The following is a 26,294-nucleotide window of genomic DNA, read 5'->3' as shown; positions in this document are numbered from 1 at the left end:
CTCACTGAGAGGGAATCATGCTGAAGTATTTGTGAGCAACATGATAGGATATCTGGTATTTTCTTCAAAGTACTGCTTGATGGGGAAGGGTGAGTGAGGTATTAGGTGAGATGAGAAGATTGGTCACAAGTTGCTAATGGTTGGAGCTGCCTGGTTCTTCCTACTTACTACTTAAAATTTTCCATAATTACAGAAAGAGAGAGATGAAGTGCCAGGAAAAGAATTAGATCATGCCATTCATCTCAGCAACATTCTCCTTAACAATGGAAATCTAAGATTTAAGGAGACAATACCCTGGTATAAAAGCACTGAGAAGCCGGGCGCGGTGGCTCACACCCGTAATCCTAGCACTTTGGGAGGCCGAGGTGGGCAGATCACAAGGTCAGGAGATCGAGACCATCCTGGCTAACATGGTGAAACCCCGTCTCTCTAAAAATACAAAAAATTAGTCGGGCATGGTGGCGGGCGCCTGTAGTCCCAGCTACTTGGGAGGCTGAGGCAGGAGAATGGTGTGAACCCGGGAGGCAGAGCTTGCAGTGTCGAGATCATGCCACTGCTCTCTAGTCTGAGCGACAGAGGGATACTCTGTCTCAAAAAATTAATTAATTAAGTAAGTAATAAAAAAGCACTGAGAATCAGTGAATATCAACATCTAATGGGACTCAGGTGGCATGGTTCAGCTACCTGTCCACTAAGAAGCCATTTGAATTCCAGGCAACTTTCTCTATGGACCTGGGGCTGGCTGGCTGCCTGCCTGACCACTGCCGCTTTTTGCCGAGCAGCTTTTAGGGCTACAGTGTGGTGGTCTGTGTGAATGGTGCCCATTGCCCATTGCAGTGGGAAGTGCCCAGTAGGCCGCGAGAACGTGGGCCGGTCCTTTTCCCTCCAAGGGCCTCAACACCTCATGCTGCAGGGGAGTTGGGAATCCATCAGGGATGCAGACACGTACATCCTCTTCTCTCTTGCTCCTGGTGGACCTGGCTGATGTATCACAGAGCTCATTCCCGCAAGTCTGGGCTCAGCCTCAGATCCTCATGCCAGCACCAGGCAGCCAATACCAATAGAAGTGTTAGGTGAGATGAAACCTGTTTGCCATTCATAGATGAGAAAAGCTCATCTGGCTCCTTTAGCAGATGTTTGTTTCTTGCAGCCCCAAGACTAGCATCTACCAACTCCTCAGTCCTGGGGGCGGACTTACCATCAAGCCTGAAAGAAAAAGCCACGGTGAGTGGGACTGCTTTCCAAGCTGTTGCCTATGGGATTTACCTGGTAGGGGACAGTCTCCTGTGTCAGAGAAGGATAGGGTTGTAATTGCCCCACCTGGATTCAGAGCTGAACCTGTGTCACCAGTTGTGGGATCTTACTCTCTTCACCTCTCTGGACCTCAGTTTACTTTTCTATAAGATGAGGATGATGCCTGCTGCAATGGGCCACTGGGCACATTCTACACCTGAGATAGGCGATTTCTTTCCTCTTTAATCCCTGCATTCACCTGTTCACTCAACAGATCTTGACTAATACCTGTTATGTTCCAGGCACTGTGCTAGGTGTGGAGGCACTGTAGTGATCAAGACACCTGTGGTTCTGAAACTCTAAAAGCATTTTCCAAACTGGAAACTGCTCTGAAAACAGGGTGTCATTTTCTGATAATCCAGAAAGCAGAGTCAGATACATACATGTATGAAGAATTGTGCCTCTGCAATTGCCTGGAGCATTAGCAACAATGTCTCAAAGTAATTATGAAATAATGATAAGATCAACAAACTGCTACTTACCACTTAGTAAATAACTACCCTGTCCCAAGAACTGGGATTCTGTTCTCTCAACACGTCTGGTGAGAGGAGGTACTGTTTTTAACCTCACTTTAAAGATTGGGAAACAGATTGAAGGGGTAGTTTACCCAAACTCACACAGCTAGGAAGTGGTAAGATTGGGTTCAGATGCAAGTGGCCTGTGCTCTTACTTCACCGTGCCATACCAGGTGTGTCTGTCACTCTTGTTCTCTGTAGGCAGAGACAGAGAAAGCCGGCAAGACTGGGAACTCCATGCCACACCCTGCCACTGGGAAGACGGTGACCAACCTTCTTTCTGGGAAGTCTCCCAGGAAGTCAGCAGAACCATCAGCAAATACTAAGTTGGTCTCAGAAACTGAGGAGGAGGGGAGTGTCCCGGCCTTTGGAGCTGCTGCCAAGCCTGGTGAGAAGCCCCCATCTCTAGGAATCAAGTCCCCAGAACTTGGGCTGGTGAGGCAGGCCTAGGCATTGCTTTGTTAAGTTCTGGGACGTTTCTGGAATCAAAGTTTTGTCTCCATGACAGCCAGATTCCTGCACCTTAGGCCATTTTCCCATCCCCTGGATGAGGGAGGGTCAGCTACAGGGACCTGGCCTCGGGCCAAACAGCCCATCTAGTGGTTGGAGCATTTTCTGCTTTATGACTCCCTGGTGAGTTACAGGCACCACTGGTAGCTCAGAGACTAAACTGAAAGGCCTGAGTTTGCCTGTTTCCTATGTAGAGTGGACATGTGTCTGGCCTGCATCAGTGGATATGATGGTGGATGGAGGTTCTGTAGACTGTTGCTGGTGCATGCTTGTTGGGTCCCCTCACAGCCCTTCCCAGGGCCTCAGAGATGTGTGGGAACATAGGGATGGTGATGGTACCCACCTCAGAAGGGGGCTTCACAGCTCAGTGCACGTGAAGGGCAAGCGCTCAGCACCTGGCTTTGATGAGCAGCTGGTTTGTTGGGAGGTGCTGGGAAGGGGCAGGTGAGGCTGGAAAGGAAGTCCCTCAGTCCCCTCTGTGTCCAACCCTCAGGGATGGTGTCAGCAGGCCAGGCCGACAGCTCCAGCGAGAACACCTCCAGCTCCAGCGATGAGACAGATGTGGAGGTAATTGCCACCCATCCCTAGGAGTTGCCCTCTCCTAGCCTCTAACCCTCCCAGGAGCCTGTCTGGGGCTTCAGACACCAGTGGGCCCAGATCAGTTCAGCACCTGTGGCAGGGTGACCGGGAACTGGAAAGGCTGCAGCCGGGGAGGGGCAGGGAGAGGAGCCTGGTGCTGCTTGCTGCACTCTGAGTGTAAGATCAGCCCCGGGGGTGGGAGAGGGACACCCTCCTGCCTGTGAGACTAGACAAGCCTTTCTGGGAGAGGTGGCCTGGAGCAAGGCCTCAAAGCACAGTGGGCTTCACTGGGAAGGGGTGTGGAGGAGTCAGGGCATTCCAGACAGGAAATGGGGCAAGAGCAGGGCCCAGGGGCAACAGTGTAGCTATCTTGTGGTGTGGCTAGGGCTGCGGCTGCTGAGAGGGTTCTGGGCCCACTGGTGAATGCCAGACCTAGACACTTGGCTAGAGTTGGGCTGGACTCTTGGGTTTGTGAACTTTGACCTGGAAAAGGTCCTCACAGGCTACTTTTTATTGTGCACCTACTAAGTGGCAGGCCTGGGGAATATATAGTGATGAGCAGGACAGGCAGAGTTCCTGGTGCCATGGGGCAAGGGAGCGTCCCTCAAATATTTAACTGTGGTGATGGCTACTATGAAGGGGAAATGTAGAGAGCCATGTGGGGCAGGAACCTGACATTGATGAGCAGGCGTAAGCAGAAGGAATGGCATGTACAGAGAAGGAGGCAAAGAGAATTTGGTGCTTTTAAAGAACATTGATCTTTTTTTTTTTTTTTAAGACAGTCTCACTCTGTCACCCAGGCTGAAGTATAGTGGCGTGATCTTGGCTAGCTGCAACTTCCACCTCCTGGGTTCAAGCGATTCTCGTGCCTCCGCCTCCCGAGTAGCTGGGATTACAGGTGCATGCCACCATGCCTGGCTGATTTTTGTTTTTTTTTGTAGAGACGGGATTTCACCATGTTGGCCAGGCTGGTCTCGAACTCTTGACCTCAAGTGGTCCACTTGCCTTGGCCTCCCAAAGTGCTGGGATTACAGGCATGATCCGCTGCACCTGGCCAAAACATTGATCTTTAAATGAGAGGGAGAAACCAGGCACGGTGGCTCACACCTCTAAGTGCAGCACTTTGGGAGGCCAAGGCAGGAGGATCATTTGAGGCCAGGAGTTTGAACCCAGCCTGAGCCACATAGTGACACCCTGTTTCTACAGGATGTTATTTAAAAATAATAATAATAATAAATTATGGGGAAAGTGACACAAGATGAAGTCCTAGGTAGACAGGGACCAGATCTTCTGTCTGACCTTGAGGACCACCATAAGGAAGTTGGGTTTTATTCTAGGGGCTGTGAGAAGCCATCCCAGCACAGAGAGATGGCCTGATTTGTGTTTCAAAAAGATTGCTGGCTGCAGCCTGGGTTGGAGGGCAGTGCAGAATAAAAGCAATGAGACCATGTAGGAGACTATTGGAGTAATACTAGCATAAGAGGCTGGGGGCTGGAAGAACAAGGTGTCCACAGTTGGAAAGATGTTTTCGACGGAAAACCAGCATAAATCAGGGATAAACTGATCTGGTTTCCAGGGAACTTCTGACTTTACTGTAGCGCAATAACCCTGTGAAGGTTGAAAGCTCACCCCCATCTACCCCGGGCCTGACCAAGGGCTGCCCTCCACCTTCCATCCTCACCTTTGGGCCCTAGATACCACCAGGCATAAGGACACCCCTGGCTTCTATCACCCCAGGCCTTGCCAAAGGGAAGGGGCCACTCCCAGCCCTCCATAAACACACAAACTCAATGGGCTGAGGCTGTGCAGAGCTCCAGTAGCAGATGCCCCAGAAACCCAGGGCTGCAAGGGGTCTGATGGATCTCAGAGGTAGAAGTAGGGCACTGACTGCCTGGGAAATGTGTGAATTGTGGAAGTGCAGGAAAGAGCTCACAAAAGGAAGGAATTTGCCCAAGGTGTCCAGCAAGCCAATGGCAGGGGTGGTGTTCACATCCTGAACTCCTGGCCCTCGGGATGGCTGCTGTGATCAGATACCTGAGTGTAAGGGGCAGACAGGATGAGCTCTCCTGATTGGGAGATGCGGCCTGTCTCAGGCCGAGCCGTGTGTGCCAGGTGGGAGATGAGCGTAATGATTTTGAGATCTGTGCCAAAGTCAGACAGTCCAGGGTTCCAGTGGGGCCCTGCCCCTTCGTATTGATGAGTAATTTTACCTCTTTAAGCCTCTTATATTTTTCTGGAAAATGGGTCTAAAGCTAATAACTGTCTCAGGGAATTGCTTAAAAATCCAATGACATTAGGAAAGAGCTTTATCAACTGTTGAAGCACCTAATGCAGAACCTTAGGGGAAACAGTAATTGTTATTAATTTTCTAATTCCATCCTCTTGTTCCAGGGGAAACCCTCAGTAAAACCAGCCCAGGTCAAAGCCTCATCGGTTTCTACTAAGGAGTCTCCAGCAAGAAAGGCGGCCCCAGCCCCTGGGAAGGTGGGGGATGTGACACCCCAGGTCAGAGGAGGGGCCCTGCCGCCAGCCAAGAGGGCCAGGAAGCCAGAAGAGGAGTCAGAGAGTAGTGAGGAGGGGTCTGAAAGTGAGGAGGAGGCCCCTGCAGGGACACCAAGCCAGGTGAGGCCTGGAGGAGGGCTGCCCCTTGCAGGACCCTGCGGGTCCCCCAGCAGCCTGAGCACTATCCCATGAGCACCTCTGCCACTGGAGTTGGGGAGAGGGAGGAGTACGGTGTGAAGCTGAAGAGCAAGAACAGCCTGCTTCCCACAGGGGAGTCCTGCACTCTACTTTGTCTGTGACCAACTTTGCCTCAGTTTCTCTGCCTAGTAAATGGGCCGCTGTCCTTCCCAGCCAGTCCTGCTGTGAGGTACTTGAGAAGTTTTGATTGCCTGGTCCTCTGACGTCTCAGGACAAAGCAGACCCTGAGCAGGGAAACACCATGTTAGCTAAAGGGAATCCAGTTCCCTTCCCCATCTGCTGGGAGTGTGTAGGGCTGCAGCCCCAAGGCTCTGGGTGCATCCCAAGGGCAAGATGGGGGCTGGAAAGCAATGGAAGTCAGAGCAGGAAGGAGGAAGAGTGAGGGTCACCCACCCAGCCCCAGGCCTGGGGAAGGACAAGGTGGAGGCATGCAGTAGATAAGCAGATCCCCTGTGTTAGCTGCTGGTAAATGGTAAAGGGGAAAGTCGGGTGGGGGATATAGGAATGGCAACTTGAAACAGAGTGATCTGGGCTGGCCTTGGGAGAAGGCGTCTCAGCAAAGACCAGAAGGAGGAAGCACTCTTAGGAAGGTCATTCCAGGCAGGGGCTCAGCAACTGTCAAGGTCTTGAGGTGGAAGTAGGACTCCCTCCGTGATCTTGTCCATTGTATCTCCCAGGTGAAGCCCTTGAGGAAAAACCCCCAGGTGAAACCTGCCTCCACCATGGGCACGGGGCCCTTGGGGAAAGGCGCTCGCCCAGTGCTACCTGGGAAGGGAAGCGGCGGGGAGGTGGGGGGCGTCTTAGGAGCCTCATTAAGGCCTCTGGACTTTATCTTAAAGGCATCACCAGAGAGTTTTCACAAGCAGGAGAGCAAACTGCCCTTTCTTTTTTACTAGGTAAAGGCCTCTGAAAAAATTCTCCAGGTCAAAGCTGCCTTGACCCCTGCCAAGGGGACCCCTGGGAAAGGGGCTACCCCAGCACCCCCTGGGAAGGCAGGGGCTGTAGCCTTCCAGACCAAGGCAGGGAAGCCAGAGGAGGACTCGGAGAGCAGCAGCGAGGAATCGTCTGACAGTGAGGAAGAGACGCCAGCTGCCAAGGCCCTGCTTCAGGTAAAGCCTGAGGAGGGAGACCCCATGCAGCCGGGCCCTCCCCAGAAGGCCTTCTCAGGACTTGTTCTCCCACTCTGTGTCAGAGCCCAGGGCGTGCCTCAGACCCCAGCTCCTTACTCCCCTCTCACTGTGTGGCATCATTTGCCCTATCTGGTCTTCTTGACCTGGTGTCCTATGTCTCCTCACACATCCATCCCCTGGGCTATCTCCCCTTATCTTGTTTCTCCAGGCAAAGGCCTCAGGAAAAACCCCTCAGGTCGGAGCTGCATCAGCCCCTGCCAAGGAGTACCCCAGGAAAGGAGCTGCCCCAGCGCCCCCTGGGAAGACAGGGCCTACAGTTGCCAAGGCCCAGACCGGGAAGCAGGAGGAGGACTCGCAGAGCAGCAGTGAGGAATTGGACAGTGAGGAGGAGGCGCCTGCTCAGGTGAGGCAGAGGGGAGGGGTGGAGAGTAGCCCCATGCCTAAACCCCAGCACCTGCATGGGTACGGCCACCTTTGCCGCATCCAGCTCCTGTCTCCTCACACCTTCCGGGCTCTCCCCTCTCATCCTGTTTCTCACTCCAGACGAAGCCTTCAGGGAAGACCTCCCAGGTCAGAACTGCCTCGGCCTCTGCCAAGGAGTCTCCCAGGAAAGGGGCTGCCCCAGCGCCTCCTAGGAAAACAGGGCCTGCAGCCACCCAGGCCCAGGCAGGGAAGGAGGAGGAGGACTCGGGGAGCAGCAGTGAGGAGTCAGACAGTGACAGGGAGGCACCAGCAGCCATGAACGCAGCTCAGGTGAGGCTGGAAGCCGCCGTGCGTGGCCTGTGCCTTGCCGCAGAAGACCTCCTGTGGGCTTGACTTTTCCTCTCTGAACCTAGAGCCCTGTGCGGCTGGCTTCGTTTGCTCTCCTCCCCCAGTATGTCTTCACTCATATTCTCCTTCTGGACTCCCTGATCTTGTCCATTGTGTCTCCCAGGTGAAGCCCTTGGGGAAAAACCCCCAGGTGAAACCTGCCTCCACCATGGGCACGGGGCCCTTGGGGAAAGGCGCCGGCCCAGTGCTACCTGGGAAGGTGGGGCCTACAACACCCTCGGCCCAGGTGGGGAAGTGGGAGGACTCAGACAACAGCAGTGAGGAGTCATCAGACAGCGATGACGGAGAGGTGCCCACAGCTGTGGCCCCGGCTCAGGTGAGGCCCCTTCTTGTAAGGCTCTTGTTTTCCCCTCAGAGTGGAGCCACCCATGGCCTCCCACTGGGACTCTGTCTACCGTCTTGGTCTCTTAATGTCTGTACACACCTACTCTGGGCTCCCTCTCCTGATCCTGTGTATCTCACTCCAGGAAAAGTCCTTGGGGAAAGTCCTCCAGGCCAAACCTGCCTCTGGTCCTGCCAAGGGGCCCCCTCAGAAGGCACGGCCTGTAGCCATCCAGGTCAAGGCTGAAAAGCCCACAGAAGACTCAGAGAGCAGCGAGGAGTCGTCGGACAGTGCGGACGGTGAGAAGGCACCAGCAGCCGTGACTGCAGCTCAGGTGAGGCCTGGGGAAGGAGGCTGCCACATGGCCTGATATACCACACAACAGTCAGCCCCCCGGGGAGCTGTGCTCCCTCAGGCAGATCATGGGTTCTGACTGGTGGGGCAGAACAGTAGTGGAGATCCACCTCAGAACAGATGGGGGACTCTGAGTTCAGGAACCTTCTCCAGCCTTTCTTTGGTGTCCCCTTAGGCAAAACCAGCTCTGAAAATTCCTCAGACCAAGGCCTGCCCAAAGAAAACCAATACTGCATCTGCCAAGGTCACCCCTGTGCGAGTGGGCACCCAAGCCCCCCGGAAAGCAGGAACTGCACCTTCTCCAGTAGGCTCATCCCCAGCTGTGGCTGGGGGCCCCCAGAGACCAGCAGAGGATTCTTCAAGCAGTGAGGAATCAGATAGTGAGGAAGAGAAGACAGGTCCTGCAGTAACCATGGGACAGGTGAGGCCTATGTTTTCTGGGTGGACCTCAGGGCCGCCCCTACGTGGTCCTGTGGACCCCTGGAGACACCTCACTTCCCACTTGTCATCCCAGGCAAAGTCTGTGGGGAAAGGCCTCCGGGTGAAAGCAGCCTCAGTGCCTGTCAAGGGGTCCTTGGGGCAAGGGACTGCTCCAATACTTCCTGGGAAGACGGGGCCTACGGTCACCCAGGTGAAAGCTGAGATGCAGGAAGACTCTGAGAGCAGTGAGGAGGAATCAGACAGTGAAGAGGCAGCTGCAACTTCAGCACAGGTGAGGCCTAGAAGGAGCAGGCCCATCCCACCCACAGCTGTTCCTGAGCCAGGGCTGAGGATGGGCTTAATTGGGGGCTAGTCTTGCCCACAGGTGTGCAGAAGCCTCAGTGGTCGCCTCAACACAGCTTCCTTCCTGTCTTTCACTCCATGTCTCCTCTGCCCATCAGAGCTCCAGGGTCTCTTGTCTTGTTGGCCTTTTGAGCTCCCGCTGATTTATTCCCTGTGGTTTCCACAAGCTCTGGAGTTCCCACCCTGCCAGGTGCTGCCCTTGTCTGGGGCTGCTGAGGCCCTGTTCCTCGGGGAAGTCCTGTCTCTGCGGAGCATGGACATGCTCCTCCAGTGTGGAGTGACGGGGTTGAGTTAGAGGGTGTGAGCCTGGGCTGCACAGCATGGCAGGTGAGAGTATCTAGGCCTTTTACAGGAGGTGGCGGCATCTGAACCATGGGCTGAAAGGGATGGGCAGGGAGAGTGTTCCAGCAGAGGAGGCAGTCTATGCGAGGCCAGGGAATGGGAGAGTGCCCGGCTTGGGTGCCTTGCCACAGGCAGCACATTGTGGTGGGATGGCTGGCAGGGCTTTAGAGCCAGACCGCCTGGGTTAAAGTTGCAGCCCCAGCCCCACATCCTGGCAAGTGCTGAAGTCCTCAGAGCCCTTACTCTTCTGTAAACACAAAATCAGCCCTCACAAGTTTGGGTAAGAATTTAGGTGAAATCTCACCTTCCACACCCAGCAAGGGACCTGCACACAGCAAGCTGTCTCCTGTCACCCTGACGATGGGCCAGGCTAATGTGGAACAGATCGAGAGTGAGGTCTCCCTGCCTGGAAGAGCTGAGAGAAGATGGCTCACTCCCTGCACTCACCCACCCACTGTTTATTATTTTTAATTGTCGCTCTACTTTTTTCTGTAACCACTCAGAAATTAGTCATTTCTTTTTTCTCGATACCAGAGCACACATTTCTACCGATTTTTTTTTGTTCCCCTCTCATTATTGACTTGTGGGACCCGAGGGTCCTAGGATTCCTCCACTGAGGCTTTTAAGCTCTGCAGGGGCCCCTTCCAGAGCCTCCTCTCCTCTTTCTCAAGCTGCAGGCACATTCCAGACCCATTGCCTTACCAGTGTTTCCTTGTGCAGATCACTTAAATATTTGTCTTCCCTTCTGAGCCTCCCACCTGGACCATGAGGTGGGTGTTTTGCTTATATTTTTTGAACCATGAGCTGTTTTGAAGTAAGCTGTTTAATTTCCAAATATCTGGGATTACCCAGGTTTCTTTTTGTTACTGATTTCTAATTTAATCACATTGTGGTTGGAGAACATATTTTATATGATTTCAATCCTTTTTTGTGTATTGAGACTTGTTAGGTCAAGTCAGTCTTGGTGTCTTATTTCTTGTGGAAAACATGGCTCCCCTCGGGAGGACTTACATGCTGTGCTGATGAGTACCTCGGCCTGAGTCATACTTGGTCCACACTGTAGGGAATCTTTCTTTTTGAAGTCCTGATTCTTCACCTCACTTGACCTCATGTGTTTGAGGAATACTGGGGGATGGGGATGTTTCCTGACACCAGATGCCGTCCCTGAGTGAGGCAGGGGTCTTGAGATGCTGCCAGATTCCTCGTTCTGTTTCACATCAGGCTTGCTATCGCTCCTGTCAAGGATCTCACTCTGGGAATTTCCCTCTTTCTTGCTGTCCTTCTATTTGTTGGAGTCCCTGACAGGCCTTTTGGGGGTTCTCTGGATATCGGTTAAGACTAGGTTAAGCTGAAGAAAACCTTGAACAAGTATCTTGTTCTGCCGTGGCTGCTTGAGCTCCAGCTCTTACCTCAGCATTCCATCTAGCCTGGAGGAGGAAGGACATGTTTCTGACTTTTTATGGTACTCAACTTACATTCTATGAACCAGAATTTAATGACATAACCACCTAGCTGAAAGGGAGCCTGGAAAACATCTTTGTTTTAGGTAGTTTTGTGCTTAGGTAATGCTAAGGAAGGCACGCACAATGAGTTTGAGTGTTTATTATGTTCCAGACATGTTAAACTCTGAATCTCCTATTTAGTCTTCATTATAACCCATAGGTGGGCCTTATTATTATCTCCACTTGTTAGAGGACTGAACTGAGGCCCAGTGAGATCAAGTGATGTGCTCAGGTTCACACAGCTATTGCATGGAGGAGCCAGAATCCAGACTCGGGCTTCGGCTCTAGAATCTGTATTCTTGACTAGCTGCTTTACTCTCTCTCACCTTCTCCGTCCTTAATTTCCTTTTCTCCACTCAGGTGAAAACCTCAGTTAAAAAAACCCAGGCCAAAGCCAACCCAGCTGCCGTCAGAGCATCTCCAGCAAAAGGGACAATTTCAGCTCCTGGAAAAGTTGTCACTGCAGCTGCTCAAGCCAAACAGAGGTCTCCAGCCAAGGCAAGTGGGGCCAGAAGCCACAGGAGGTGTGGAGGGTTGGAGCAGAGAGGAGGACCACTCACTGAGCCCAGCCTGGAGAAGGCTCCAGCATGGGCAGGCCACCCACCCAGAGTTGTGCCATGGTGGAAAGTGGGACCTGAAAGGAATCACTTCCGCCTCCGATCCTGTTATCCCCCTGCAATTCAGGCGAAGCCACCAGTGAGAAACCTCCAGAACAGTACCGTCTTGGTGAAGGGCCCAGCATCTGTGCCACCTGTGGGGAAGGCCGTGGCTGCAGCAGCTCAAGTCCAGACAGCGCCAGAGGAGGACTCGGGGAGCAGTGAGGAGGAGTCAGACAGTGAGGAGGAGACGGAGATGCCGGCTCAGGTGAGGGGGAGGGAATGGAGAACATCTCCTACATGGGATGTAACACTTTTGCCGCATCCAGCTCCTGTCTCCTCACACGTCCACCCTCCAGGCTCTCTCCCCTCATCCTGTTTCTCACTCCAGGCGAAGCCTTCAGGGAAGACCCCCCAGGTCAGAGCTGCCTTGGCTCCTGCCAAGGAGTCCCCCAGGAAAGGGGCTGCCCCAGCGCCTCCTGGGAAGACAGGGCCTTCGGCCACCCAGGCGGGGAAGCAGGATGACTCAGGGAGCAGCAGCGAGGAGTCAAACAGTGATGGGGAGGCACCGGCAGCTGCAACCTCTGCCCAGGTGAGACTTGCCAGGCCTCTGAGCCACCAACACCCACTTAGAACTGGGGTATAGGGCCGGGCGCGGTGGCTCACACCTGTAATTCTAGCACTTTGGGAGGCCAAGGTGGACGTATCGCTTGAGATCGGGGGTTCGAGACCAGCCTGGCCAACATGGTGAAACCCCATCTCTACTAAAAATATAAAAATTAGTTGGGCATGGTGGCGGGTGCCTGTAATCCCAGCTACTCGGGAGGCTGAGGCAAGAGAATCCCTAGAACCTGGGAGGTGGAGGTTGCAATGGGCTGAGATCATGCCACTGTACTCCAGCCTGGGTGATGAGAGTAAGACTCTCTCAAAAAAAAAGAAAAATGAAAAACCAGGGTTTAGGGCCAGGTAAGGAAAAGGAAGGAAGGTCAGGTTAAGGCTTAAGGCTCCGGCTCCACCATGCCCTCCTCCCTCTGCTGTCATCCACATCTCCTTAGGTAAAACCTGCTACTAAAACTCCCCAAACCAAGACTTCCCTAGCTAAAAGTGTCCCGGGTCTATGTCTAGGTTGAGGTCTCCACCAGCCCTATAGGCTAGGCCAGTATCTCCCACCAAGTCATGTGAGACCAAGAGTCTATTTGTTGGTTATTGTGCATACATTGACGTAATACAGAATGACTCTCCCTATTAGAGTCCCAAGGAAACTTGGAGTGTGGCACAGGTCCCCCAAGGCCCTGAAGAGATGGAGGAAGTCTCGTCCCTCACCTTGGCCTGGGGCCTCACATAAGCAGGTGCATCTTCTCAGGCAGGGCTTGTCTAGCTTAGTGCCAAGCCTAGGCCCTGAAGATTGGGGAGAAAGAAAATCTGGACAGTTTCCTCGGTCTACTTGCAGAAGGCAGCAGGGCTTGCTACATCCTACAGAAGTGTGGGATGATAGACTCCAGCACTGCCAGGGCACAGGTGTGTGATGGACATGACTGATGCAGGCCTGGCAGAAATGATAGATGTCAGCCGGGCGCAGTGGCTCAAGCCTGTAATCCCAGCAGTTTGGGAGGCCAAAGCGGGCAGATCATGAGGTCAGGAGTTCAAGACCAGCCTGGCCAACATGGTGAAACCCTGTCTCTACCAAAAAAAAAAAAAAAATACAAAAATTAGCCAGGCATGATGGCAAGTGCCTGTAGTCCCAGGTACTCGGGGGACCAAGGCAGGAGAATCGCTTGAACACGGAAAGCGGAGGTTGCAGTGAGCCAAGATCGTGCCATTGCACTCCAGTCTGGGCAACAGAGTGAGACTCTGTCTCAAAAAAAAAAAAGATGTCAGGAGAGATGGTAGATAGTGGTAGCAAGTAGGGCAGACCGGGGAGCCCTTGCGCCATCCACAAGGATAGTTCCTATCAGCTTCAGCCAGTCATGACTGTGGAAATTGACCTTCTTTGTGGCCAGAGCTTCCGTTTCTTAAGGGAAGCTGGAAGTCCCTGTGCCAGGCCAAACTGCATAACCTCTCTTAGATTTGTTTTCTTCATGAGTAAAACAAGCACTGAGATGAATGCTCCCTATCCCTAACCTCTGCCTTTGATACACCAAACCAACCATTACTGGGGGCGAAAGACATTGGCCCTGCCCTCAAGGAGCCCACAGTCTGTGGGGCAAGACAGGTGGCCGGATTATCGCAGAGTATGCTGGTGGTGCTGACAGCTGAAAGGGCAGGGTCTCTAAGAGGCCAGAAGAGGAGGGGATGATTGAGCTGAGCCTGAAGGATGACCAGGCACAAAAGTGGACAGGGCCCCTCAGTGTGTGCAGACGGGCTGGGCATGAAGGTGCATGGTCACTGAAGGCTGCTGTCCTGCAAGCCGTAGGCCCTCCCGGGTGCTTGTTATACTGGTAGATTTATGGAGGACCTAAATGATAGACTAAGGCATAGGCCTCAGCCATATTTTGGCCTGTGTAGTATTTTTGTTTCTAAGTTTTCAACGAGTTCCTCTATCCATTAGAATGGCCTGAGCTGCGGGAGAAAGCCCCATTCAAAAGAGCTTCACTAAGGGGATTGACTCTTACAGTGCACAGAGTCCCAGGTTCCAGCGGCTGAAAAGCTGGTTCCTTCAGCTATGCATCAGTGGTGACCAGATTTCTTCCATCTCTGTGCTCCATCAGCTTTATGGTCATAGCAGGGCTGCAGCATCTCCTAAAGTGCTGGGGGCAGGCCAGGTGCAGTGGCTCACACCTGTAATCCCAGCACTTTGGGAGGCTGACACAGGCGGATCACTGGAGGTCAGGAGTTCAAGACCAGCCTGGCCAACATGGCGAAACCTGTCTACTAAAAATTAAAAAATTAGCTGGGCCTGGTGGCACTGGCCTGTAATCCCAGCTGAGGCAAGAGAATCACTTGAACCCGGGGAGGAGGAGGTGTTGCAGTGAGTAAGATTGTGCCACTGCACTCCAGCCTGGGCGACAGAGTGAGCAGAGCAAGACTCCGTCTCAAAAAAGACTGGGGAGTAGACTTAAGGCTACTCAGACCTCAGGCTGAACGTGCTAGCTACCCCCTTAGCCATAGACAAGAAGCCAGTAGTTCCCATGACTGGCTGGGAGGAGGGACCACCCTCCCTGAAGCATGTGGTAGGAGCCACTGAACAGAGTGAGGGTTCTATTAGCAAGGAACAGATGGGGGCATGGCTGTTAGGAGGCAGCCAGCAGTGTGCATTGTGGTTGCCCCATTTAAAAATTGGAAATGACATATACAGATCTTCCAGCTTCTCTTGAGAAATTGGAAGCTCAGGCAGCCTGGGTCCTACTTTTTTGGCTAGGCTCAGTAGGGAAAAGGGGTCCCCTATTCCAGTAGGGACCACTGAGCTGCCATCACCACCAGCATTTCCACCCGGATCTCTGAGTCCTCCTCTGACTGCAGTGCTCATCATTCCAGCCCCCATCATCATGCCTGCCCCAGCAGGAGGGTGTGGTAGCCAGTGGAACACTTCTAGGCGGCTCCTGCTTTTGGCTGGGGATGTTACAACCAGAGGTGAACTGTGCTGGGACCACTGGCTTGTGCCTGCAACCTTGTCCCAGACTTCTGTCACCTCTTGTCCAGACCCTGGGTCAACAGCCCTGCAGCCCTCAGGTTTTAGCTGTATCGGAGTCATAAATCCCTTTCACGTTCAAAGTTAGCTCTGGAAGGAGCTAGCAGGGTGGAAGCACGTTTCCAGTGGCTGTGGGGCAGGTCAGGCTAGCAGCTATTCCTGTGCGTGTGCAGGAAGGGGCCACGGTGCCTCCCCTGGAAACCAGAGTGCCTGAGGATCATTGCCTGCTGGCTGTTTCCCCCTTAGCAAATGCCCCTCTACCCGACCACGTGTTTATCCAGGTCTTGTCCCCTCAGAAGGACAGTAACTCCAAACCTGCCAGAAGCAAGACCCTGGCCCCAGCACCTCCAGAGAGGAACACGGAGGGGTCCTCGGAGAGCAGTGAGGAAGAGCTGCCACTGACCCAGGTACGCCATGCCTTCTCTTTGCAATCGCTGCAGGGTCAGAGCTGGGCTGGCAGGCCTTGTGGGAGAGGGCAGATCTTTCCCATAGGGAAGATCTCGTCATATTTATAACAGCACCTCACAACTTCCAGAGCTCTTTCTTGTATTGTGACATTCATCTGAGCCCTGTGAGGCAGGCAGCAGTGCACAGTTAAACGTACAGGCTTCAGAGTGTTGGGGTGAAGCCCAGCTCTACCACCTAACAGCTCCGTGGTCCTGGGCAGACACCTTTCCCCCATGTGAGGCTCAGTGTTTCAACCACAAAATGGGGACAGTACTAGCACCTCCCTCCTGCCTCTCTGCACTGGTGCCAGCACACAAAGTACTTGCCACAGTCCCTGCCTAAGAAAGGGTGCCAGTTAACTGTGAGAAGGGCAGGGAGTGTTGCCCCATTTGACAGATCGAGAATCAAGCCTTAGAGTTGAAGCAGTTTCCCCAAATTCTCATGATTCATAAGAGGCTGAGGAAAGGTGCAAACACTGGTCCCCTGGCTCCTTATATCTCCATTGTCTGTTTAGGACTGGGAGTCTTCTCAAATCCCATGAGCTTTGCCCAGGACTCTTTCTCAAGTGCCTGTGGCATACCTTCACATGCTCCACTGCACCCAGAGCTTAAGCCACAGTCCTGCCCAGGCTACACCCCCAAGGATGAGACCAGGCCCACCTTATCTCCCTGTACTCCAGAGGCCTAAGTCAGCCATGCTGGTTTGGTTCAGGCTTCTGTGTGAACCCTGGCCCTTCCATCAGACAGCATTACTCTTTGTTCTCCTCTAGCCCCAAGCTCCCAGAAGCTTCTGCCAGGCACCTCAGAGCACCAGCTCCCCTCCCAGGGCCTAACGACAGATCCTGGAGTTCTGCGACCTCCAGACCAGAGTGGTCTCATGAACCACCTCCCCTTGAATATCACATACCACATTCTTATCAATTCATCAGTAAAGTCAGATGCTGTTTGCACACTTCCAGCAATAGGGTGCTCACTGCCTCTCACTTTCCAGTAGCACAGATTACAAAAGTAAAGAACCACCACCACCAACATCGGTAACTCCCTGTATTTGCATTTTTCTGTTTAATCCCCACAACAGCCCTATGAGGGTGGCTCCCTTTGTGGTTTGCATTTTAAGGAACTGGGAATGAGGCTCAGAGAAGTTGAGGGACCTGTCCCAGCATCACATGGCTGATGACGAGTGGACAGACCTGGTATTGGAGCCCAGGCCATTCACATTCTGACCTGTTGCCCTGGGCTGCCCCAACACTCCCCTCTCCCAGGCTTGGGTATTGCCCTCAGGCTCTGGGTGGAGCCTTTACGAGGCCACCTGCCTCTCTGAGGGATCTCAACAGCTGGGAGGGAGGGGACCGCTCCACCTTTCTCTGTGGGGGTGGACTAACAATTAAAATGAACATCCTGCTTAAACTGAACCGTTTAATTGGTATGTTAGTCCTGAAGATTCTGGAGTCCCTATTTAAAAAGCAGAGGCCGGGCGCGGTGGCTCAAGCCTGTAATCCCAGCACTTTGGGAGGCCGAGACGGGTGGATCACGAGGTCAGGAGATCGAGACCATCCTGGCGAACACGGTGAAACCCCGTCTCTACTAAAAAATACAAAAAACTAGCCGGGCGAGGTGGCGGGCGCCTGTAGTCCCAGCTACTCGGGAGGCTGAGGCAGGAGAATGGTATGAACCCGGGAGGCGGAGCTTGCAGTGAGCTGAGATCCGGCCACTGCACTCCAGCCTGGGCAACAGAGCGAGACTCCGTTGCCCAGGCAAAAAAAAAAAAAAAAGGCAGAACAGTCAGCAGTTTGTGCATTTCCCCGGGAGGATTTGGGGAAGACAGGCATAGCCCGGGGAAGCTGCAGCCTCTTCCTGATCGAGAGATTTTTAGTTCCTAATCCCCAGCTCACTAATTATGATTATTTTCATTATTGTACATTTATTGAGCACCTCTCTATTGACAAGTTTCAGTCTGATTTTATTAGCCCATCAGTGGGGAAAGGGATTGAGGCCAGGGTGGTCGGCAGAGCCCCAGGCTAGGAGGCAGGGATAGATACCTGGGCTCCATGCTTAGACCCTTCACTGTGCCTCTGCCCCGTTGTGCAGAGCAGACCTCAGGCCAGAGTCTGCTGGGGTCTGGGATAGCTTCCAGATTTGAAAACAAGTATGTGAGGTGATGCACATGTTAAATAACTTAATTTAGCTATTCCACAATGTATATGTGTATCAAAACATCATGTAATATACCACAAATATATGCAGTTTCACTTGTCAGTAATATAATTTTGTAAGGCCAACTTCTATTTGTCAAAGAGGTAGGCCCTGCTCTCCAAGTTTTAGGTTGAATCAAAGAAAAAGGAAGCCTGTAAGAAACTAAATTTGGGTGTTAAATTGAGGCCTAGCATAATTGGTTCTAGAAGGAGCTCCAGTCTGGTGCCTGGAGAACTAACTTCTAATCCTGGCTCTGGCACCAGTTTGCTGGTCACCCTGGGTGAGGCCACTTGCCTTCTCTGAGCCTCATTCATCTCAGTCTCTGAGATGAGACTTCCTGGGTGGGTGGGGTGGACTTTGAGGCTCCAGGCCACATCCCCAGAGAGAACTTCTCAGTCCCCTGGAGTGGGGCTGGCCTAGATCTGTTAACCAACCCCAGGCAGTTTTGAGAGAGCTTCTTAGAGGAGTGTTGCCTTTGTGGTTATGTCCCTTGCCAGGGTCCGCAGCCTAGACCATCAGCCCCCTCTCCCCACTCTGTGCCCCAGACTTGTTGGAATGAAGGCACAGTTAGAATGAGCTCAACTTTGACAGGAGGGGATGAGCACTGTCCAGAAATCCCCTAGGTTTGGTTCTGCAGGCATCAGACCTGCAGGTAGGAGGGGTATCCCTGGGTGCTTACTGCCTAGCACCTATAGGGAGGTACAACCACATGTTCAGACTGTGCTGGTTTGCTGCTTCACTCCCATCAATTTTTTCCTAGCTGACCCCAGAACTACATTCCAGTATGTACTGTGCTTTGCAGTTTCCACAGTGCATTAGAACCCTTCCAGTGGCTGAGCCCAGGCTAGGATAACTACTAGCCCTTTCATTAAACAGGAAACTGAGGAGCAGAAAGTGGAGGGGCTTGACCACACAGTGAAGTCATGAGAGGTGGGATGAGAAGCAGGTCTCCCCCTACATCCTGGGCAAACTTCACTGCCCACCTTTGTGAACTCTACAGACTAATGCACTAATGCCCCGCCCCGACCCCCCACGGCCAAGCCCCTGCACCACCTCCCTCCTACGGCCCAGAGACCCAGTGGGGTGGCGTGGGCGGGTGGAACTAAGAGGAGGCTTTTGCTGCTGAGCTGCTTTTAACATCCCAAGACGCTATTGTTTGCCTCAGTGGGTTCGTTGCTTCTCTTCATCCCCGACAATCTGTTCCTGTCTTCTCACATATATATAGATCCCCCCTCCCTCAACTGTAAGCCTTCTCCCACTTTCCATCCTTCTCTTTTTTATATCGTAGGAAGGAAGGCTCTGGAAGTGGCAGATCAGAGCAGCCGTGGGGGAGGCTATTTGGCAGGGGTAGGAAAGGCCTAAGCCCAGGGAAGCTTCCCTCAGGCAGGCACCTTTCTGTTTTACTTTTTACTTTATGCCTCTACACAGCACCTTAGCACCCTGAGGAGCCAGGTGTGCTAAGTCAGGCTCAGAGGGTAGACAGGATGGTGCAGCAGAGACCAGTCTGGACCTGACTCCACTCCTCCCCTCAGGCAGCTCCCTCTTCCTATCCTCCAGCCCTTTACTGGCCAGAGAGGGAGCAGAGCTCACACCAGATCTGACATTTGGGGGAATCGAAAGTAGACCTAACCAGCTCCCTGGCTCACAGCCATGTGTGTTCTCATTAGCTGGGGGGTTTGGGAAGGAAATGGGCCTGGAGGTGCCCTTGTGTACAGTGAACATGTTCAGGGATGGTGCAGTTCACAACCAGACTGGCCTGGAGAATACCAGGGAGCTGCTGCTGTTTGTTTGCTTTTTCTTTTACTGTTTTATTGGAAAATTTAAAGCATACCCAAAGATAGAGTGATATAAAGAACCCCCAAGTACTGTCCCCAGCTTCAACAGTTAGAAACTCCTGAGCAGGCTTGTTTCATGCAAACTCTCCACTCAGTTCCCCAACGCCCCTGGATTACTTTGCAGCCAGTCTCAGACGTGTCAGCTCATCCACCAGGATTTCAGTATGCAGCCCTCAGTTATAAGGACTTTTTTAAGCACAACTACAATACAATGTCACACCTAATAAGTTGATCTATCCAGTCAGTGTCCCTGTTTCCCTGATTGTCTCATGGAGTTCAGTTAAAGGCCACATACTGCATTGAGTTATTAATCCTGTAAGTCTTAATCTGTTGGTTCTCACCCACTCACCCAACCCTTGTTTTTCTTATGCGTTTTTTTGTTGAAGAAACTGAATCGGTGTATAGCTGGGGAGTTTCATCCTGGGCCACGTATCAGGAGGGCTGATTCAGAACCTCTGGGTTGGGGGCGACTAGACTAAATACCTCCCCAGGTGAATTGTATATTCCAACCAGGCAGCCTTGGAAAACTGCCTAGACCACCCCCTGCATTCAGCAGGTAACCGTCTCTGAAGCCAGCCAGGGGAAAGAAGGCAGAATTGGACATTCTGGCCTTGGCTTTGCTTCCAGTAGGCACGGTGGCCTTGGGTCGCTCCCTTCCCCTCTGGGCTTGCAGTTTTCCCACTTGTACAAGGGAGCTGATCCTGCTGAACGCAGGGCTTCACCCTGAGGGTCAGGTGGGCTCCTGTGAGTTGTGAAGTGCTGCGCTGGGTCTTAGCAGATGTGTAGGGTGGGAGGGGGCACCCTGGGCAGCTGGAGTGGCTTCTTTGCCCAGCTGCCCCTGAGCTCTGTGGACCCCTTGCCTTGTAAAACACTCCCTAACCCCATCACCTCCTTTCCCTAGCCAAGCCTTTAATCACTGGGGGGGTGTTTTGTTTTTGTTTTTCAAGGTGATTAAACCCCCTCTGATTTTTGTCGACCCTAATCGTAGTCCAGCTGGCCCAGCTGCTACCCCCGTACGAGCCCAGGCTGCGAGCACCCCGAGGAAGTCCCGAGCCTCGGAGAGCACAGCCAGGAGCTCCTCCTCCGAGAGCGAGGATGAGGACGTGATCCCCGCTACACAGTGCTTGACTCCTGGTGAGCACAGCCCCTATGCAGTGGTGGGAGGGGCTGCCAGCACTGCCTACATTGAGGCCCGGAAGGGACGGGACACTGGCTGAGTCACACAGCAAGGTGTTGGTCAGGAAGGGCTTGGGACCAGGTCTCTGGGCCCTGCATTAGCCATTCTGATTATGGCCTGGCTCAGACCTGCAGTTCTGGGGGATTAGTTGCCATGGCTTTTTTGTACCAGCCCCAGGCATGGAACCCAGAACAGTGGCTAGAAGCTTCAGGGACCAGGTTCCTCCATAGTCTAAGGAAGAATTCTGTATCAGTTGACTGCCTGTGGAACGAGTGGTCAGGGTGGTAGTGAGTTTCCCGTCCTTGGTGGCATGTAAAGTGGGTTAGGCAATCCGTAAGCCAGAGACATTACAGGGAGAGATGTCATCTATCAGCGAGAGACAGGCCAATCTGAGGTTTCTTTGACTTCTGAGAATCTGTGATTCTACCAATGACAGCAGGAAATGGGCTAATGTTACTATTACAGTTATTATAACATTTTTACAAGGAAATAATACCTGATCCTGATAAGATAATTTAAAAATACAGGCCAGGTGCAGTGGCTCACGCCTATAATCCTAGCACTTTGGGAGGCTGAGGCAGGCAGATCACCTGAGCTCAGGAGTTCAAGACCAGCCTAGGTCACATGGTGAAACCCCATCTCCACTAAAAATACAAAAAAATTAGCCTGGCAGGCGCCTGTAATCCCAGCTACTTGAGAGGGTAAGCCACGAGAATTGCTTGAACCCAGGAGGCAGAAGTTACGTGAGCTGAGATGTGCCACTGCACTCCAGCCTGGGCAACAGCGAGACTGTCTCAAAAAAAACAGAAAGCAGACAAATTGCAGATTACTGCTGGACATGGTGGTTCACACCTGTAATCCCAGCACTTTGGAAGGCCATGGTAGGAAGATCACTTGAGCCCAGGAGTTCAAGACCAGCCTGGGCAACGTAGTAAGAGTTCTATCCTACATATATACATTTATATGTGTATATATATATGTGTGTGTGTGTAGGTATATTTGTGTGTGTATATATTTTTTAATAAAAGTGCAGATTAGCACATAAGAAACTATATCACCTGTAATTCTGCCCCAAATACTGTTAACATGTGACAAATGCTAACTATATAAAAACCTAAGATATACATGTGTTTTAAAGCAAGACTACTGTAGCTAACGCTCAGTAACTTTTACTGGTATTTTATGACATCAGGTTTTTTTCTTCTTTACATATTTGTAGCACAATTCCTAATGACTACAAAGAAATCCTTGAGTGGACATACCACAGTATGTGTAGCCAGCACCATGTTGGAGGAAGCAGAGGGTTTTGTTTCAGGGTGGAGGGGTGAGGGAGTTGGCTGTTATAAACGTTGCTTTAAAGAATATGCATGTAACCAGGCCTCTGCGGATAACCATGGGGACTCTTAGGAGAGACGGTACCTGTGCTCTGGCTCATTGCTCAGGAGTGGCAGCCCGACCAGCTAGGAGGGGATGGGATGGGATGAGGAAGCCTGGGGTCACCCCCAGAGCAGCCATTTGAGCTCCCTGAGCCTTGTCAAATGACATAATGACATCTGCCTGGGAGGCTTGGAGAGGGAAGTAAACAATCTTATGCCTCTGTAAGCCCTGAGCACAGCTCTAGATCACCAGCACAGGCCGGTAAATTGGGTTATTGCCACTGCTTAGGAGGCTATGGGGCTTGTATGCCCTGATATGCCCCTGTCTCACTCCATTTCAGGCATCAGAACCAACGTGGTGACTGTGCCCACTGCCCACTCAAGAATAGCCCCCAAAGCCACCAGCAGCAGCAAGGAGTCCAGTCGGATATCAGATGGCAAGAAACAGGAGGGACCAGCCACTCAGGTACCTGGTGGGCAAGGGAGAGCAGTGTAGGCCAGTGGGGTGGGGCCTTACTTCCATACTTACCACATGTGCTGATGGGATGGCCTGCAATTGCTCTCACCCCCACACTCCAGAGGTGGTAGCCTCACAGCCAGAGGCTTTTTGGCCTCTTGGCTACAACCCCCGTGCTGGCTTCCCAAATTACCTTTGAGTTATGAGGAAGAGTAATCTGGGGACAGAGCCTCCCCGCCGAGCAAGCCCCTGTACCTCGAGTCCCTCATGAGGTTTTCCAATGTGGTGGGGCTTTTGTTTTTTTTTTTCTTCCAGTTTTGGAATGCCATGAACAAAAGTTGCCCCTTTTTGGTGTTTGTAATAGTGACGTCAGCATTCTTCCCAGCCTTCTCACCATCTTCAGTGCATTTTTATTTGGTCCTTGCCTGAATCTAAAAGCTGGGCATTTTAGGTTTAATGGCTGGTATATTGTTTAAATCATAAAACTTAGTACATGTCCCCACCCCAAGGGCTGTGATATGACCAGCGTTCAGCAAGGCCAGAACCCGCTAGGCCACCCTCCAGGCAGGGAAACTGCAGGTACCAGGGCCTTCTGGGGAAGCGCTTGGGGATGAGGGAAACTGAGAGGTGGGGACAGCTGGATCAGGAGCTGGGGGAGAGGAGAGGAGCCAGGCCGTGGCAAGGGCCACGCCACATCTGAAGGCTGTCAGCAAGGGGTCATACCCAGTTTCCTAAGTTCTCTCTCCCTGACTGCTGGTGAGTGTAAGAAGTAGAGATGGGGGACCACCAGGTTGGGGATTGTCCCTAGTGAAGGTGCAGATTGAGTGGTGGGGCCTAAACTACTTCCCTGCCCTGGGAACTGTCCCTTGCTTCTTGAGGACAATGTGATTAGCTCATAACCTGAAGCCTGCCACCAATTTTGCCCCTTTGACTGCCCCTCAGTCCCCACTCCAGCCTTCACCCCAGCTAGATGGCATCTGACCAGGGTGTGGCACAGCTGGCATCCCGAGGGCTCATGAGTCTCAGGGCTACCTCTTGCCACCCACAGGTGTCAAAGAAAAACTCAGCTTCCCTCCCACTGACCCAGGCTGCCCTGAAGGTCCTCGCCCAGAAAGCCAGTGAGGCTCAGCCTCCTGTTGCCAGGACCCAGCCTTCAAGTGGGGTGAGCCTGGGGAGCAGGGGAAGCAAGCCCGTGGAGCATAGAAGGTGCAGGTGTGGCCCTGCATCCCGGCACCAGCACTCACCTGTTCTGTGACCTCTGCACTTGGTTTGCCTCCCTGGGCCTCAGTGGCCTAATCTGTAAGAAGGAATTACAGTACATTTTGTAGTTGGGAGGATCAAATGAGGCTGCATGTGTGCCCCATCTAACACAGTGCCTGGCCCTATTGAAGTGTTCAGGAAGGACCAGGTCTTACTTGCCCTAATTTTTCCTTCCATTCCTTCTCCTTTCACCGAATTAGGCTGACAGTGCTGTGGGAACGCTCCCTGCAACGAGTCCCCAGAGCAACCCCGTCCAGGCCAGAGGGACCAACAAGCTCAGAAAACCTAAGCTTCCTGAGGGCCAGCAGGCCACCAAAGCCCCTGGGAGCTCAGATGGCAGTGAGGACAGCAGCGACAGCTCTTCAGGGAGTGAGGAAGATGCTGAAGGGCCCCAGGTGGCCAAGTCGGCCCACACGCTGGGTGAGGGTGCCAGGGGAAAAGGAAGGGTAGGCCAGGAAGAGGGTGGAGTGTGGCCTGGTGGAGCCATAGCTCTGGCCTCAGCTCCGTATCTCAGACTTGTTCTGCGCCTGTGGCTGAGCCTGGGCCTCAGTTTCCCCACCTGTACAACTTCATGAGGAAGTCAGTCCAAATGATTTCAGAGACCTGACTTTGCTGTTTGACCACTCTCGGCTTTTTGGTATCGGACTCCCTTCACTGGCTCCCCAAAACTCCAGGGCCATGTTTCTGGAACAGTGGAAAGCAGGAAACTAGAAATGGGGCCTCAGGAATTAGAAATAAGGCTTTGGCATTCAGATGTCGTGCCTAGCATGCTGTGACTAGTGATGAGTGTACAAGGAGTGTTGAAGCAGTAGGAAGATTTGGGGTGGGGCGGGGATGGGGGTAAGGGACCTGCAGAGAGACCAGGGCCTTCCTGAAGGACTCTGCCCCTCCCGGCTGGAAGGGGCCACCTGGGGCTACCAATAGTAACTGGAGATACTGTGCTTCTCCAGTAGGTCCCACCCCCTCCAGGACGGAGACCCTGGTGGAGGAGACTGCAGCAGAGTCCAGCGAGGATGATGTGGTGGCGCCATCCCAGGTAACTGCAAGGGAGAGGGCTGGCAGCCCAGGGGCCTTAGGGTGGAGCCCCAGGCTAGGCTCCTATCTACTCCATCACTCAGGTCAGGAGTCTGGGTCCCCTCTCTTCACAGGCCTTGGGCAAGGTCCTGTCTGCGAGGCACCACATGTGACCCAGCCAGCAGACCACAGCCAGGCTGCCTCCCTCCCCTCATAGAGCCCTGAGTAGCTAACCCTTAGGGTCTGTAGAAGGGATCGACCTTGATTCTGAGTGATGTCCGGACAAAAACATTCTTTAGCAGATTTCTTTTAAGGTTACTTACTATCTGTATGTGGCAAAAACTAGTAATTTTCCATTTGCATTAATAAGAAATTTCCTTTTTAAATGTGCCTGCCTAGAAAGTGTATTAATTAAAATAGTTCAGGAGGCACACACCATAGGGCTGAAGTGCTGCTCTGCGCCTTGCTGTCCACCCACTCTGCACCGTCAGGGCAGGGCGATCCTAGAGGCCCCGGGCTGCTTTCCTCGCAGAGGCCATCACTCGGGCTGGGTTATGGTTGGGGTCGGGGTGGTGGCAGCCTCTTTCACAGTGGGCTTCTTCAGTCTCTCCTCTCAGGTTATGTGACCCCTGGACTAACCCCAGCCAATTCCCAGGCCTCAAAAGCCACTCCCAAGCCATACTCCAGCCCCTCAGTTTCCTCTACTCTGGCCACCAAAGATGACCCAGATGGCAAGCAGGAGGCAAAGCCCCAACAGGCAGCAGGCATGTTGTCCCCTAAAACAGGTAAGTTAAGGTCTGCAGGAGGGACATAGCAGGACACAGAGGGACAGGGCAGTGGGCCCCTTCCCGCTCTCCTGCAGCAACAGTCCTCCCAACATGGTCCTGTCTGCCCCCAGAGCCTTGCCAAGTGCGACCTTGTGGCCCTGCACTGGATCTGGACATGCTCATCAAAGTGCAGGTGGGGCCGGGTGCAGTGGCTCACGCCTATAATCTCAGCACTTTGGGAGGCCGGGGTGGGCAGATTGCTCGAGCCCAGGAGTTCAAGGCCAGCCTGGGTAACACAGGGAGACCTCATCTCTAAAATGTATTTGAATTAGCTGGTGTGATGGTGCACGCTTGTAGTCCCAACTACTTGAGAGGCCAAGGCAGGAGAATCACTTGAGGCCAGGAGGTTGAGCCTATAGTGAGCCATGATCATGCCACTACACTCCAGCCTGGGTGCTACAGTGAGGCCCTATCTCAAAAAAAAAAAAAAAAAAGTACAGGTGGGCCCCACGCCCAGGCGTCTGGCTGCCATGGCCCTGGACAGCCTGGAAGTAGGGGTGTATCCAGGCCTGGGTTGGTGCTGATGCACCTGGTAGGATAACCCCTGCCTCAGAGGAAGCTGCATCTTTTGGCTTGTGCAGCAAGCGTTGGCTCTCTCCAGTCATCCCTATCAACTTTTCTTCT

The 26,294-nt window shown here is 52.9% G+C and overlaps 1 protein-coding gene across 10 annotated transcripts in view; it reads left to right on the top strand.

Moving 5' to 3' along the window:
* The window catches only part of TCOF1 (treacle ribosome biogenesis factor 1), a 43,401-nt gene that overhangs the window by 9,212 nt on the left and 7,895 nt on the right, over positions 1-26,294 (top strand). For 2 of the 10 annotated variants that reach the window (XM_023226978.2, XM_023226977.2), the window contains exons 4-24: positions 1,151-1,224; positions 2,010-2,196; positions 2,812-2,885; positions 5,289-5,519; positions 6,494-6,706; positions 6,936-7,130; positions 7,271-7,480; positions 7,662-7,874; positions 8,026-8,214; positions 8,410-8,655; positions 8,749-8,946; positions 11,222-11,359; positions 11,546-11,725; positions 11,849-12,049; positions 15,382-15,492; positions 20,507-20,693; positions 22,454-22,578; positions 23,618-23,731; positions 24,030-24,249; positions 24,780-24,865; positions 25,448-25,628. In XM_023226978.2, coding sequence (XP_023082746.2) covers positions 1,151-1,224; positions 2,010-2,196; positions 2,812-2,885; positions 5,289-5,519; positions 6,494-6,706; positions 6,936-7,130; positions 7,271-7,480; positions 7,662-7,874; positions 8,026-8,214; positions 8,410-8,655; positions 8,749-8,946; positions 11,222-11,359; positions 11,546-11,725; positions 11,849-12,049; positions 15,382-15,492; positions 20,507-20,693; positions 22,454-22,578; positions 23,618-23,731; positions 24,030-24,249; positions 24,780-24,865; positions 25,448-25,628 — 3,573 coding nt within the window. Of the gene's footprint in view, positions 1-1,150; positions 1,225-2,009; positions 2,197-2,811; positions 2,886-5,288; positions 5,520-6,493; positions 6,707-6,935; positions 7,131-7,270; positions 7,481-7,661; positions 7,875-8,025; positions 8,215-8,409; positions 8,656-8,748; positions 8,947-11,221; positions 11,360-11,545; positions 11,726-11,848; positions 12,050-15,381; positions 15,493-20,506; positions 20,694-22,453; positions 22,579-23,617; positions 23,732-24,029; positions 24,250-24,779; positions 24,866-25,447; positions 25,629-26,294 lie in introns of those variants that run through there. The other 8 variants (XR_002734694.2, XR_002734692.2, XM_023226979.2 and 5 more) reach the window with 8 other exon arrangements.

Source organism: Piliocolobus tephrosceles, chromosome 4 (assembly GCF_002776525.5).
Source record: "Piliocolobus tephrosceles isolate RC106 chromosome 4, ASM277652v3, whole genome shotgun sequence".
Lineage (NCBI taxonomy): Eukaryota > Metazoa > Chordata > Mammalia > Primates > Cercopithecidae > Piliocolobus > Piliocolobus tephrosceles.
This window is presented reverse-complemented; position numbering and strand designations above follow the sequence as displayed.